General features: G+C 36.3%; 2 protein-coding genes across 4 annotated transcripts in view; one reads left to right on the top strand and one right to left on the bottom strand.

Annotated features, from left to right (window-relative positions):
- Positions 1-8: 8 nt before the first annotated feature.
- On the top strand, positions 9-15144 carry ccdc77 (coiled-coil domain containing 77). 3 transcript variants are annotated; one of them, XM_051692698.1, is made up of 12 exons: positions 9-131; positions 552-605; positions 3269-3446; positions 4204-4256; positions 4448-4544; positions 5331-5412; positions 5580-5665; positions 5843-5991; positions 7771-8017; positions 8190-8315; positions 10147-10299; positions 10879-15144. In XM_051692698.1, exons 2-12 carry the CDS (start codon positions 565-567, stop codon positions 11023-11025), a joined length of 1359 nt encoding a protein of 452 aa, XP_051548658.1. In that variant the 5' UTR covers positions 9-131; positions 552-564; the 3' UTR covers positions 11026-15144. The 3 variants fall into 3 exon arrangements, with proteins under 3 accessions (XP_051548658.1, XP_051548657.1, XP_051548659.1); XM_051692697.1 differs by having other exon boundaries at positions 4114-4256; XM_051692699.1 differs by lacking the exons at positions 4204-4256; positions 4448-4544.
- The window catches only part of LOC127437639 (ankyrin repeat domain-containing protein 26-like), a 47735-nt gene continuing 43716 nt past the window's right edge, over positions 11131-15149 (bottom strand). The window contains exon 44 of the mRNA XM_051692681.1: positions 11131-11215. The gene's annotated coding sequence lies outside the window, so the exon portion shown is untranslated. The remainder of the gene's footprint in view (positions 11216-15149) is intronic.

Below are 15149 nucleotides of genomic sequence, written 5' to 3'. Positions count from 1 at the left end.
CTACTGCAGCTGCGCTTGTTTTTGCACACAGTCTGCGCAGCGGGGACGCCGCCAGGACGCACTCCAACAAATCCAAAGACTTCCGCTTTATAACCGGCGTGTTGCAAGAGCGCAGTGGACACAAACACAAGGTAACTAGTAAATATTAAAATAACCATGAATATGTTATTAAAACTATGTTTATATCGAACAGTAATGAGCTAATTATTTGAAGTGACAGATGTGGCTTACAGCAAGAAAATTCAACTCCTTAGACAAAACCTTATTTTGTTTATTTAACTTGATTTAATCACACAATAACAACTCTGCTACATTTATACCAGTTGATTCATAAATAAAGTAAATATCTTGGGCTGTTAAATGTATAAATTGTTTCTCGAGATTTGTCCTTTCAAATTTCCCACCGCCAAGTGTCACTGTGTTTACATGGCAACCACAAACGTGTCAATCAAACAATATTTGATCACTCATTGAACAATTTGATAAAATAGCCTTTTTTAATTTTTCATATGAGTGCAACTGAACCTCATATAAGTATATTTTAATTTTAGGTTATAAACCGTGATGATGGATTCCCCACCCACAAAGGAGCATAAAAGAAAAAGGTAAATCTCTACAGTAATTTTCTACAGACCATTTCTACTTATCTTGATTGAACTTAAATCATAACAGCATTGTGTAACCATCCAAATATTAAAACAATTGTGATAGATTTAAGCTTGTACAGAATACAGTAAAATTGAAAGCTTTCCCTTGCTAGAAGTACTGTAGCTGTACCATGGTACAGTGATTGTATCAATGGTAAACCATGGTATTTTATTTTTATTATTATTAATTTTAACCCCCTTTTCTCCCCAATTTTGGAATGCCCAATTCCCACTACTTACTAGGTCCTCGTGGTGGCGCGGTTACTCACCTCATTCTGGATGGCGGAGGACAAGTCTCAGTTGCCTCCGCTTCTGAGACCGTCAGTCCACACATCTTATCATGTGACTCGTTGTGCATGACACCGCGGAGACTCACAGCATGTGGAGGCTCATGCTACTCTCCACGATACACGCACAACTTACCACACGCCCCATTGAGAGTGAGAACCACTAATCGCGACCACGAGGAGGTTACCACATGTGACTCTACCCTCCCTAGCAACCGGGCCAGTTTGGTTGCTTAGGAGAACTGGCTGGAGTCACTCAGCACACAATCATGGTATTTTTGATCAATACCATGATACTGAATATTCACGGTTAATTGTCAAATAAGGTTGTCTGAGGTGAGAAATCTAGTTTAAAACACGCATATCAAGAAACTTAATCTTTGTGTCCATTTGGTGTCATACGTTTAAAAAAAAAACGTATTTATAGCATTTTCTACAAAACATTTTTTTAATCACTTTGAAAACGTGGTGTAACCATCAAGTAAAAGGTATTAAAATACATCCTTGCACCTTGAATTCATGAGTGCACACAACATTTTCAAACATAGGTAAAAAAAAATTTTTTTTGTTGCAAATATAATGAATTCCTGAATTAAGAACATCTAGAAGTTTTCTCAGGGTTACGCCACGTGACCTGAACAATATGTGCTTTTACTTAAAATGTATATACTGTATATATACACTGGCGGCCAAACATCCTTGACATTCTAGCTGTCAGTTTGTCCAGATACTCAGGTGACATTTCACCCCACACTTCCTGTAGCACTTGCCATAGATGTGGCTGTCTTGTTGAGCACTTCTCACGCACCTTACAGTCTAGCTGATCCCACAAAAGCTCAATGGGGTTAAGATCCATAACACTCTTTTCCAATTATCTGTTGTCCAACGTCTGTTTCTTTGCCCACTCTAACCTTTTCAAAAGTGGCTTTTTCTTTGCAATTCTTCCCATAAGGCCTGCACCCCTGAGTCTTCTCTTTACTGTTGTACATGAAACTGGTGTTGAGCGGGTAGAATTCAATGAAGCTGTCAGCTGAGGACATGTGAGGCGTCTATTTCTCAAACTAGAGACTCTGATGTACTTAACCTCTTGTTTAGTTGTACATCTGGTCTTCCACATCTCTTTCTGTCCTTGTTAGAGCCAGTTGTCCTTTGTCTGTGAAGACTGTAGTGTACACCTTTATATGAAAGCTGTTTCTTTTTTGCCATTTTTGACCTAATATTGACCTTAAGACATGCTAGTCTATTGCATACTGTGGCAACTCAAAAACAAACACAAAGACAATGTTAAGCTTAATTTAATGATCCAAATAGCTTTCAACTGTGTTTGATATAATGGCAAGTGATTTTCTAGTACCAAATGATCAATTTATCATGATTACTCAAGGATAAGGTGTTGGAGTGATGGCTGCTGTTTAGATTTGATCAAAAATGACTTTTTTCAAATAGTGATGATGTTTTTTACATCAGTAATGTCCTGACTATACTGTGTGATCAGTTGAATGACACTTTGGTGAATTAAAGTATAAATTTCCTTCCGAAAGAGCAAAATCTGTACATTATTCCAAACTTTTGGCCACCGGTGTATATATATATATTACTTTACACAGTCATGGGGGTCTAAAGGTGTCCTCTATGTTTATTTATTTATGTATTTATGTCACGTAACAACAAAATGGCAACCTACATGCTGGTTACACCGCAACTTTGATTTTGTTTAGTTATATATATATATATATATATATATATATATATATATTTTTTTTTTTTTTTCCTTACCTTTTTAAATAATAATAAAACATAATTCTGCACTAATAAATGCTAAAAAAAAAATAATAATAAATTCTCACGAATTCCAGCTTTTGAGATTTTGATATTTTTATTTTGTTTTTACTGTCTCCAGGCAGTTACACCACATGTTTATCATAGCAGAGTTGTTTTGTGTAAATTGCATTTTTTTAATATGTGTTTTTGAATAACTTAGTAGATATGGACAAAAAAAGATCATCAAATCATTCACCCATATACCGTGATATTTCTGTTGTTCTCTAAAGTACTCCAAAGAATACTATTGTTCATTTCTAAAACATTAAATCATGGTGTTACCATGGTACCATCATGGCCAAAAAAGTGAGTGCTAGGCAAGATTGTACATTGATGGTATCAGAGAGTAATACCATGGCACTTTAAGTGTTATAAAGACAATTGTCTGGTTTTGCTGATTTTTTTTGTTTTGTGTTAGTATTATACTGAGCTTGCATGTACACATGCCAAATGACACATTTGAAGTGCTGAAGGTGTCCTCCTCTTTCTCTGTGTGTTGTGTTTTGGGATCAGTCCTGAGCGGAGGGAGCCGCTGGAGTCTCCACTGCCCTCCATCTCAGAGCGTCTGGCATACCTGCGACCGTCCCGAGAGCTGCTGGAGTTCTACAGGCAGAAGGTGGCACAGTTTGACGGAGAACACGAGGATCTGCTGCAGATGCTGGAGAAATACAGGAGCACCGCTGAGGAGCAGGTAAGCTCAGGAGCAGTGTTGGGTGTAATGCATTACTTTTTCATTGAAAAAAGTGAAGTTAGGGATTATTCTTAATTTTTCAGTAATTTAATTAATTACTTCTGATGTAATTGCATTAAATACTGTATAGACTATAGGACAATTCTATATAAAACAACTACAGTAAGTTGTACAAACAGCCAGCTAGCAGTCAGACAGACTGTCACATAGATAAACAGTCTAGATAAAGAGAAGAGCAACTTAAAGCAGATCAAAGGCTTTTTGTGGGTTTGTTTACTGGGAGTTTGAATTAACGAACATTCCATTGGCCCATTTGAACATTCCATCAATGTAAATCTATGGGATTTTTCAGATTTTTGATCATCCGCTGTGCAAAAACCATAAGTCCGATTAGTTAGAAAAGATAAAGCACACTATTCCAGAACAGTCTGAAGGTCTGTGCCAAATTTGGTGGATGTAGCTTCAAAGCTCTGGGAGGAGTTAGCGTTAGAATTTTTGGTCTCGTTTCATCAAACAAAGTTTGTAGAACAACAGTTTGTTGGATTCATCAAGCCACCATAATGAGAGTTTTGTTGCTTTTAGTCCATGTCTGTTTATGTTGAGGCCATACATACCAGTGGACTTGCAAAATTCACATTTTCAAGTTCACTTATATATACTTCTGCAGCATAAGTTGCAATGGGAGGTGCGTCAGCGTGAAGAGGAGATTGTAGAGCTCCAGAAAGCCCTCAGTGATATGCAGGTGTATCTGTTCCAGGAGAGAGAGCAGGCGCTGCGACTGTACGCTGAGAACGACCGCCTCAAAATCAGGTCAGATAACTTGCCGTCATAGGTGTAGTGTTGACAAAAAACATGTCCAACTTCTTTTTTTTAAATCTCAAGTCATAATCATGTCCTTTGACGTGACAAATGCATGTTTAGAAGTGCTGTCACTGCTCGATAACAGGAGGCCAGGGGCGTTCATTAACCTGAAATTCATAGTCTTTATTTTACTGTCGCAGAGAGCTGGAGGACCGGAAAAAGATCCAGCATCTTTTAGCGCTAGTCGGTCCAGATCCTGGCGAGATCACCTATTTTCACCGTGAGCCTCCACACAAGGTTAAAATGAAACATTACTTTGATCTTATATGGGTTTTGTCACTGAACTGTTGCTTTAAGGAATATTTCAGCCAAAAATGAAAAGTCTCATCATTTACTCACCCTCATGCCATCCCAGATGTGCTTGACTTTCTTTCTTCTCCAGAACACAAAGACTTTTAGAAGAATATCTCAGCTCTGTAGGTCCTCGCAATGCAAGTGAATGGTGACAAAAAAAATTGACTCTCCAAAAAACACAAAGGCAGCATAAAAGTAATCCACATGACTCCAGTGGTTTAATCCATGTCTTAAGAAGAGATATGATAGGTGTGGCTGAGAAACAGATTCATATTTAAGTCCTTTTTTTACTATAAATTCTCCCTGCCTAATATGCATGAAGAATGTGAATCGGCAACAACAACAAAAAAAAATAAGTGAAAGTGAAAGTGGAGATTTATAGTAAAAAAAGGACTTTTTATTTATCTGTTTCTCAGCCACACCTATCATATCCCTTCAGAAGACATGGATTAAACCACTGGAGTCGTGTGGGTTACTTTAATGCTGCCTTTATGTGCTTTTTGGAGCTTCAAAGTTTTGGTCATCATTCACTTGCATTGTATGGACCAACAGATCTGAGATGTTCTTCCAAAAATCTTCATTTTTGTCCTGCAGAAGAAAGTAAGTCATGCACATCTGGGATGTCATGAGTGAGTAAATGATGAGAGAATTTTCATTTTTGGGTGAACTATCCCTTTAAGTTGTCTATAAAGTCGAAGTAGGTTTGTTTTGTTAAATCGTGGTTCATAGGTCACTATTCCTCAAAAGAAGATCCAGCCGAGATCCCAGGACGAATCCAAGGTGGCAAAACCAAGGCCTGTATCAGTAAGAGGTCTGTCATCCCTGTCTCTAATCGAAGTGTTTGTTTCTTTTGTCAAATCGTCTGAATCGTTTCAAGTCGCAATCTATTGAGAAGTGGGATTTAGGAGTCATCTGTTAGCATAGAGGATGATCATTGTACTATTGTAACAGCTTTGCTCTTGGTGTTTTAAACTACAGGAACAAGCAGGAAGTCGTCCAAAGATGGAGAAGACACCACAAGTTCAGAGCAGTACAAGAGAGACAATCAGACCTTACTGCTACAGGTGTGTGAGAACAATCAAACTATGATGGATAGTTGTACCACAATACTGTATGAAACTATTTATGACTTTATTATAAGAAGGTATATTTCTACAATAGAATTGGGCAATTTGGCCAGGAAATAAATCACTGAAGTTCTTAATGTATGTTTAATGGCTGCTGTTCCTCTATGAGTACAGGTGGAGGCGCTACAGGCTCAAATGGAGGAACAGACGCGGCTGGCTAAAGAGCAGGTGGAGGCGCTGCTGGAAGACAGACGCATACACCTGGAGGAGAGGCAGGTGCAGCACCAGAGAGACCAGGAGAGAATCACAGCCCTCACTGACAAGTACATTCATTCCTCCAACTGTTTCCTGTCAACAATCCATACCTGTCCTCAGTGCTGTCTTACACACTTCTCTCGTTCTGATGTGACCTGACTGGTTCAACTTGAGTTTGCTATGGCAAACATCACTATAACTATTTTTAACTATTTATATCAAACTATGGCGTGTAACACCGTATTAGAACAATACTCTTTTGTGAATGTGTACCTTTAAAGGTGCTGTTAGCGATTTATTTATTTATTTATTTATTTTTATGGAAAAGTATGCAAAAAATGTTCCTACTCCCTTAAAGATATTAATGAAATAAGTGTCCTGAGGTATCTCACCGGTCTCAGTGACAGCTGTAGACTTTGTAAACAGCAAATAAAAATGTGTCTGCGGACCTGTCAATCATTTTGTTCATTCTTATTTGAAGTGGATCATTGAGGTATGATTCATAATGTTTGCCAGTTGAGGGCGCTATTGTGCCACTGTTTAATTTGACAGCCACAGGAACAAACAATGCTGCTCTTTTGCTCGGTTTTGGTCTCAAAATAATCTTTGGAGGGCGGGGTTTTGGAATGAGGGGGCATGGCTAATTCAACGGCTCAGTCACGTGAAAGCTTCAGAACGCTAAAATCTCTTACAGCACCTTTAAATACACATTGTCATATAAACATCTAGTCTGTAAAGTGGTGGTCACACAAGGCTTTGAGTATGAGGTTGTTTTTCCGATCTCCCGCGTTCGGATGCGTCTGAATGAGAGTGAATGGAGCGTGAAGTGTAGTGTGACCGTCCTTTGAGCGAGTAATTCAGTGACTGAGTCTTTTTGACCGATTCATTACAGAACCGGCTCATAAGAATCACTTGTTCGTGAATTGGATAATACCCACATTTTTTTTTTTTTTTCAGAAAATGTACAAATTAGGGCTGTCAATCAATTCAAATGTTTTAATCGAATTAAAGACATGATGTGTTGACTAATTAATAGCAATTAATCGCATAAAATCAATATTTACTGAGAAAGGCCCCCAAATAAAGAGAATTTAGAATATTAGAATTAAAATACTTACACATAATATAAAGATAAATATTATAATTCAGATAATTCAAACACTACATCATATACATATATTTTGGCAGCAGACAAGTAAAGCATTTCTACAAAACAAAAAGTGGCTAAAAGTCAAAATATTGTTTTGTTTTATTTTCATGTCATTGGCCTACTTCCGTCCAAGCTATTTTTAATTGTTGGTCTATGTACTCATGCATCAGACGGATGCTTTTGGAGCGTCTCACTTTCGTTGTCACGTTTCACTAGTTTTCAGCGTCTCTAGACGTAAGCGCTGTGTTTTTAAGACAGCGTGTCAAGTTAAATGTAGTTTGAAACGTTGAAAAACGCGCCTTGAAATCCTTGCATTCTTTTGTGCTCTGTCTAGCTGTCTTTGAGCACAAAAGCGCATCTCTGGAAGGCTGTTCTGTCTGTTTCTTGTGTTGATTTTTATCGAGGAGTGTCGTCTGTACGGCTGCCGCGCTGACTGCCCACCACTGCAACATCAAGGTGGTACATCAATGAATTGCTCCGACAGTAGGAACATTCCTTATTATGGAATTTGCATATGGATTGGGAGCATGATTAATTACTTTAATTTTTAACACATTATTTTTCATATAAATAATCGCACTAAATTAACGTGTTAAATCGACAGCCCTAGTAAAAATCGAAGTAAAGCCCCTGTAACTTACTGATCTTTTCCGCTTGTATTCATTCACACTCTCGACTGGTTCTTTTGTTTCGTAAGACTCCAGCGCACACAGAATCTTCTATATGAGAGCACGAGGGATTTCCTGCAGCTGAAGTTTGAAAGTCGAGCTCATGAGAAGGGTTGGATGGTGGAGAAGGACTGCCTGCTGAGAGAGCTGGACTCCTGTCAGGAGAGACTCCGAGAGGCACGCGATTACCCTGAGCAGCCTCCTCTATCCACAGATGTTCTATTTCTCACACAGCCCAGCCACGAGTCCAGCCAGACACACCGGGAGGAGATCAGGGTCAGAAAACAGCGTCGTTTAATTTTTAAGTAACTTCTAGCTTTAAGTGTTGACATGGCCTAAAAGCCTGTAATATTTTAAAATGACAACAACGAGGTTTGAAATGATTAGAATAACAGCAAATAGTTCAGCAAATTTGTTTTAATAAGTGCGTTTGCCTTTATTCCATCAGGCTTTGCAAGAGGAACTGAAACAGGCTCATAAACTGGCCGACATGTACCGAGAGCAGTGTGTGACTCTAGAGACCGAACTGTCTCAGATCAGAGAAGAGGGCGATGTGGGCCGAGAGATCTTCAAAGTAAGCAAACAACCCACAGAGTGAATGTGATTTTACACTTTGCCCATGTACTGGTTACTTACAGAATAGTTCAGCCCCAGACGGCATGCCCACAGACTGTTTTCTAGTTAAAGAAATTATTTAAAGAACTGTAAAGAAATTTTGTAAGTATATGTCATGATCTTTTTTTTTTTGTACTGGATTTTTTAAAACATTTCAGAAAGTTTGTGATTGTTCACGTTAGAGGTGGACCGATATATCGGTTTTATCAATTAATTGGTGCAGATAGTTGCTTTTTGTGACCATTCACACTAGAGGTGGACCAATATGTCGGTTTTATCGATTAATTGGTGCAGATAGTTGCTTTTTGTGACAGTTCACGCTAGAGGTGGACCGATATATCGGTTTTATCAATTAACTGGTGCAAATAGTTGCTTTTTGTGACCGTTCACACTAGAGGTGGACCAATACGTCGGTTTTATAGATTAATTAGTGCAGATAGTTGCTTTTTGTGATGGTTCACGCTAGAGGTGAACCGATATATCGGTTTTAATCAATTAATTGTTGCAGAAAGTTGTTTTTTGTAACTGTTCATGCTAGAAGTGGACCGATATATCAGTTTTATCGATAAATTAGTGCACATAGTTGCTTTTTGTGACCGTTCATGCTAGAGGTGGACCAATATGTCGGTTTTATCGATTAATTAGTGCAGACAGTTGCTTTTTGGAACTATTGTTACCGGCAGAAATCTATGCTGATAGTCGTTATTTAATGTAATATTATTTCTCTGTGGCCGGCTTGGTTCTACAGTATAACAGCGGCCTCTAGAGGTAAAATAAAAACACGTGGGGGATTTGCTGTACCTAAGTCTTTCATCATTGAAAATGTTCATCCATATTTTTAGCCTCACATTTTGTTATTTTGATTGAAGTGAAGGGATGCAAAGCAAAATGTGACTGTGCCCTGTCGTATCTCCAACTTCATCTTGTGAATAATAATAAACCTTTTTACTCATTAAAGCTAAAATGGTGAAATATGTATATATAAAACCCTTCATCTGGTGAAAATATAGGCTATAAAAGGCTTAATTTTGTAAATACTTAAATATAGAGCATTGTAATGGAGCCAAGTCTCCGTCGTTGCAAAATAAGAGTCTCTGGTGTGTTTCAGGCTGTTTATAGTTAAAAGTCCCATGTTATGCACAAAATCTTCATTGGGATTGCTGGTTGATTAATAATCTGTGTCTGGGAATTTTTTTTTTTTTTTTTTTTTTTATTATTTCTTGTTGCCTCTATGTCTGTACCTGTCACAGTATGGAAAGACTACAATTGTTTTTTTGTTTTTTTAAACCATCGGCCAATTAATCGGTTATCTGCTTTTCCACCATCTTAGTTATTGGTAAAGGCAAAATCCACTAACGGTCAACCTCTAGTTCATGCCATTGAATCACTGAAAGGCTGATTCAGTTGTCTGAAAATAAAAATAAAATATATGTTTTGTTGGAGACACGAAGTAGCAATTTAAACAATGTATCCATGAGGAAAACTCTATATTCCACTTGGTTCTCAAGTGTTATGGCCAGTTTCAGATTTACCCTCCTCTCAAAGTTGTTAAAAAGAAAAAAGTGAAATGTGTTTGGTAATTTTACATGTCAATCAGATTGCCATTTCCTGTCTTAGTTGGTGGTTCTTGACCAGAAATGGCTGATAAAGTGGACCAGACTTCATGCCAATATTTAAAAGTCTACCACAGACAGATTTTACTTAAAAACATTACACATTTAATTGAAATCCATTTCAAACTATTCATTATCAGAATTGATCTGAATGAGTGTGTGTGTGTGTGTGTTTAGGAGCGCTCTGATAAGATGGCCAAGCGTCTACAGTTGATGACTCAACGTTATGAAGCCCTGGAGAAGAGACGGGCCATGGAGGTGGAGGGATTCAAGACCGACATCAAACACCTACGACAGAAAGTCAAAGATGTGGAGAAATATCTCTTCAAAGTCAGTCTTTTCATCACCTCATCTATAAGAATATTAAGCACATCTGTACAGAGTACTTTCATTTTGGGAAAATTACTTTCTCTACTACAGTCCAAAGCTTGCTATATAACTTTTATATCTAACTCCAATACATTTCAGATAAACATGGCATTTTTCATTACTTAGAAGTTAGGAAATAAAAAATAATAGTGGTCCGATTCATGATGAAATGATTCATTAAGAAACTATTCGTCGGGGGGGGGAAAACTGGCCGTGGGCTGCGGTCAGTTTGAGAACGCTATAATTTTGCTACCGTTGCTTTTCACAACTAACATAACAGTACCTGTACAAGGTCAGTGTAACTGTTCAGGTTTGCAGACCTCAAATAGCATGTTTATTTTTCTTACCTGTAATGTTAAAATGTCTCTGAGTTTGGGCTTGTGTCTTTCTTGGAAAGAGGTGTTGTGTTTTATTCAGATTATTTAAGTCTAGCAGAAATTCTAGAACTGTTCAAATTGCTTACAGCACCTTTAATATTGTTATTTATGATGCACCATATTTTGACAAGTACATTTTACTAATGACCGTTTCTTTCACAAGGTGACACTTAACGTGGGTCCTAATCAGGACTTGGCAATTCTCCATGAAGTGCGGCAGACCAACAGCCGCACGAAAAAAGTCCAGGACGAGCTGAAGACCCTCAAGGCAAAAATCTACAAACTGGAGAATGACCTGAGATACAGCTGAGGCCAAAATGGTTACAGTTTAATGAGCCACTTGCATATGTTTTAAAATGTGACGTTATCACCCAGTAAGTATAGTCCAACAAAAAAGCCCAGCAACGTCTCACTGGTTTTTTAATATTTTTTTATTATTAGTGTTTCACCAAATATGTGTCCGTTCCTGTGAGTTTTCTGATCTGATGTATGAAGAACTCCTAAAAGACAAGAGTGCATGATGTATGAATGCATATAAAGAAAGCTGGATGTTGTAGAAGTGTGTACTTTATTTGTGCTTTTGCATTATTTCTATATTTGAAAGATAAAGGATGATTTTTTTTATTCAGTTGCAAGTGATTCAACATTTGAGTGAATGACAAACACACACAAAATAAGACCAAGATTCATTTTATAGCTTTGAATTCTCAAGACAAATACAATACTGGAAATGCTTGGAATGAATTTTACACATTTTGGCTGACAAAAATATTTCACCCAAAAATGTAAAATATATTTTCTTTTGTATTAGGAAAATTACTGTAATACGAAAATACCTCAATCTCATTTATTTATTGAATTTATACATTAGTTCAATTTTTTTTTCATTACAGTAATTTTCTTTATGCAAAATAAAATGTTTACAATTATTTAAAATGTATTAAGCACAATTCCTCCAAGTTTCCATAATATGAAATTCCATTAATGTGAAAATCCCTCAAAATTAATTATTACAGATAGTGGATTTTACCAATACCGATAAATAAGGTGGTGGAAAAGACTGATAACCGGTTAAACGGGCAATACTTTTATAGATTAGATAGATTTATAGGATAATAAAAAAAAATATATCCTAGTCTTTCCTTATTATGGCGAACACAAACATTGTGGTTAAGAGAGCTCAAAATGAACAAAATCCCAATAATAACTAGAGAAATTAAAGATTTGTTGCATAAGGCGGGACATTTTACTATAAACAAGCCCGAAATACGCCTGGGACTCTTATTTTGAAATAAGAGACTTGGCAACCATACAACGCTCTATACCCAAGTATTTACCAAATGAAGCTTTTTAGAGCCTAAAAAGCTTCATTTCTTCAAAATTCACCTGATGAGTTTTTATATATTTCACCAGATGAGGTTCATTGATATGGAATAAAAACAATCAGGGGAAAAAACTGAAATAAAATCCCGGCAAAGATTTTTTCTGAAAACCGATAGTTCCAAAAAGCAACTATCGGCCCGATTAATTGGTAAAACATATATATATATATATCAGTCTAATTTTAAATAATTTCTTTCTTTTTATTAAAGAAACCTGGAGAGAGAATTGTGCTTAATTGTCATGAAAATCGTGACGCAATGCATAAAAATAGGGTTCATTTTCTGTTTGCAAAATATCTGACACAGACATTAATGAAATTCACCCAAACATTGAAACAAATCGTCCTGAGCACAGCAAAGTGGTGACCTTGTCAAGTATTCTTGAAAAGTCACCAGACCATTGTCTAGTTTTGCCTTATACCGTTTGTTTCCCTCAGAAAACAACATCTCAAAATGAGAGTTTCGTCATTTGAAATTAAAACAAATATATTGCACAGTAGTGTATGATGTACCATTGTTATTACATGGCAATAATATTAACGGTACAAGTTTAACACAAAAACAGCCAAAATATATACATAGTAAACTAAAACCCACAAATAGTAAAACACCACTGAGCTGTAACAGCATAAAATATTTCGTAGGGGAACGCAACACTGAAAGCTGCACATGTACCTTTAAACCTCAGTGATGGTGACCGCATTACTTCAACAAAGACAGAACAGTTTTAAAAATGCAGTTCATTTGCTCCTGAGGCACAAAGTGCATTGTCACTTCATACTTGATAAAAAAAAAAGAAATGTAGAAACTGGTTTTAATGGTAGTCTTGAAACTTTGGCCCTTTTGGTGTAGCAGTAAAGCACAAGCTGCACACTTGGAACCGTCAGGATGGCCGTCCAGACGGCAAACATTTATTTGACTCATTTTTACTCAACAGGCCTTCTGTAAAAGTGTCTGTTCATTAAACGACAGATTATTCCTCGGCCGCACAGTTCCAGACCAGCAGAAACCATTCTGAGTAGAGTGAGGTCCACTGGTATCAATAGTGCCCTAGAGTTATGTAATATGTGACAAACCCAAAAATGAAAATTCTGTCATCATTTACTCACCCTCAAGTTGTTCCAAATGCATAACATTTTCTTTTTTTCCATGGAACACAAAAGGAGAGTTCCAAAACTGACAATGCACTATAAAAGCTACATGAAAGCAGTCAATACAATTTGTGCACTTCTGAAGCCGTATGATAGTTTTGCATGAGGAAAAGACCTTCTGCCGCCATAGCACTCAAATTTCTTTGAGTCATATGGACTAATTTAATAGTGTTTATATTTCATTTTTAGAGCTTGATAGCAACTGTTTACAGTCATTTGCATTTTATGAAAAAGAGTGGGGAAATAATTCTAATTCACAACTTATCATTACTGAAACAAAAGTTTCGACATACAAGAAAATTTTATCAATTATTACATGCAAAATCTGATCATTTATCCTTAGATCAATCATTAGACATTTTGTTTCTTGTGATGTGTTCATTTGTGCTAACACCTTTCATGTTCCCGGTCAAAAATGACCGACTAACTAAGATCGTTTATAAATCTCTCATATTGCATATTTTATTACAAGATAATGCATTATATCTTTTTATCAGCTTCTTTTTTAGTAATTATGACAGGTGTTGTACTTCTTTTTTGAGCATATTTTAAAATATATATATTTTTTATGGATAGAACAATTAATTGATCTGAGCTTATACTGAGCCAGTGGGAAAAATTGCAGACAAAATGTATAATAATAATATTTATGTACCATAATAAATTCATAACCACTTGCTTGATCTAAACAAAATAGTTGTCATTTTAAAAGCTTAGAATCTGGACTTTACAGTGCATATAGCTGATTCTACTAATTCTTAAATAATGCTTTTTAATTTGCTGACAAATTAGAACTGTTTTGCTCTCATAATTTGCAAATTTGTTATCACAACAATTATTTTCAGAGTTGGTAAAAACAAAAATTAGATAGCCATGTGTTTTATCTTGTTGGAAAGATCTCAATTAGTAAAATGCAATGAGCAAATTTTTCACTCAGAGGCAAAACTGCAGTGAGTATTAGTGTATGAAATTCCCACTGACACACAAATATAATAAACAGGAGTGTCTTTTTGTCACGTTTTTACTTATTACTTCCGAAACATGCATATAGCATAGACAATGACATTTCGTAACTTACAACAGACTATCCTGATTCAAACGAGCCCAAACACAACATAATATGATGAGTAGATCTTGAAATATTCTTCAAAGAGTGTACATGGAAAGACGATGGACAAAAGGGCTCTCATGTCTGAGGACTTTATGTGTGAAACACACATCCACATACTATATGTGCTCATCTAAAGGGTTGGGATGCTTCTGAACACTTAATATTTCTGTATTTTGTAGTCTAATCCATTCATTTCCAATGGCCGGTCACTTTAGACCGGGAACACAACAAGTGTAACAAAGTGAAATAAAACCAATACAATTTTATGAAAATGATCAAATGTGTGTTCAGATGCCCTGTGTGAACAAATTCAAAATTTATGAGATAAATTGTTTCTTTTTCAAGAAATTTTGAGAGTAATGATTTATTTATTTTTAGAGCATTTTTTAAAGAAGTTGCTCAGCTTCTCAGATTTTTTAACAGGGTTTTGTGTGTTTTTCTGGACATGCTCTAGAAATGGTTTTTGTGCAATAAATTAATTAAATGTGCATTGATTACACTGATAACAGAATTCCATTTTTATGTTGCAAAAGAAAAAAACATTTTTTTTCGGACATTCTGCTAAACATCTCCTTTCTGTGTTCTATGGAAGAAGAAAAAAAATCAAACAGGTTTGGATCGACATGAGGGTGAGTAAATATTCCTTTAATCCCTTTAGGTGAAGTTCTGATACCATAACAACTGCTTTCACAAACCCTTTACCACCATTCAGTAAACATAAACTAATGTGGTGCTTTTGGACATCAATGAGAGGACAATGAATTTTCACAAGTTTGTGTTGAATGGGTTT

This window comes from Myxocyprinus asiaticus, chromosome 48 (genome assembly GCF_019703515.2).
Source record: "Myxocyprinus asiaticus isolate MX2 ecotype Aquarium Trade chromosome 48, UBuf_Myxa_2, whole genome shotgun sequence".
Lineage (NCBI taxonomy): Eukaryota > Metazoa > Chordata > Actinopteri > Cypriniformes > Catostomidae > Myxocyprinus > Myxocyprinus asiaticus.
The sequence above is the reverse complement of the archived record's forward strand: the minus strand, read 5'-3'. Positions and strand labels throughout refer to the sequence as shown.

What these genes read in the sequence shown, in the direction of transcription:
- ccdc77 (XM_051692697.1), top strand. Translation starts at nt 565, where the DNA reads ATGATGGATTCCCCACCCACAAAGGAGCATAAAAGAAAAAG. An exon ending in AAGGAGCATAAAAGAAAAAG is followed by an intron (nt 606 to 3,268) that starts GTAAATCTCTAC and finishes TTTTGGGATCAG; the next exon opens with TCCTGAGCGGAGGGAGCCGC. An exon ending in CACACCGGGAGGAGATCAGG is followed by an intron (nt 8,018 to 8,189) that starts GTCAGAAAACAG and finishes TTATTCCATCAG; the next exon opens with GCTTTGCAAGAGGAACTGAA.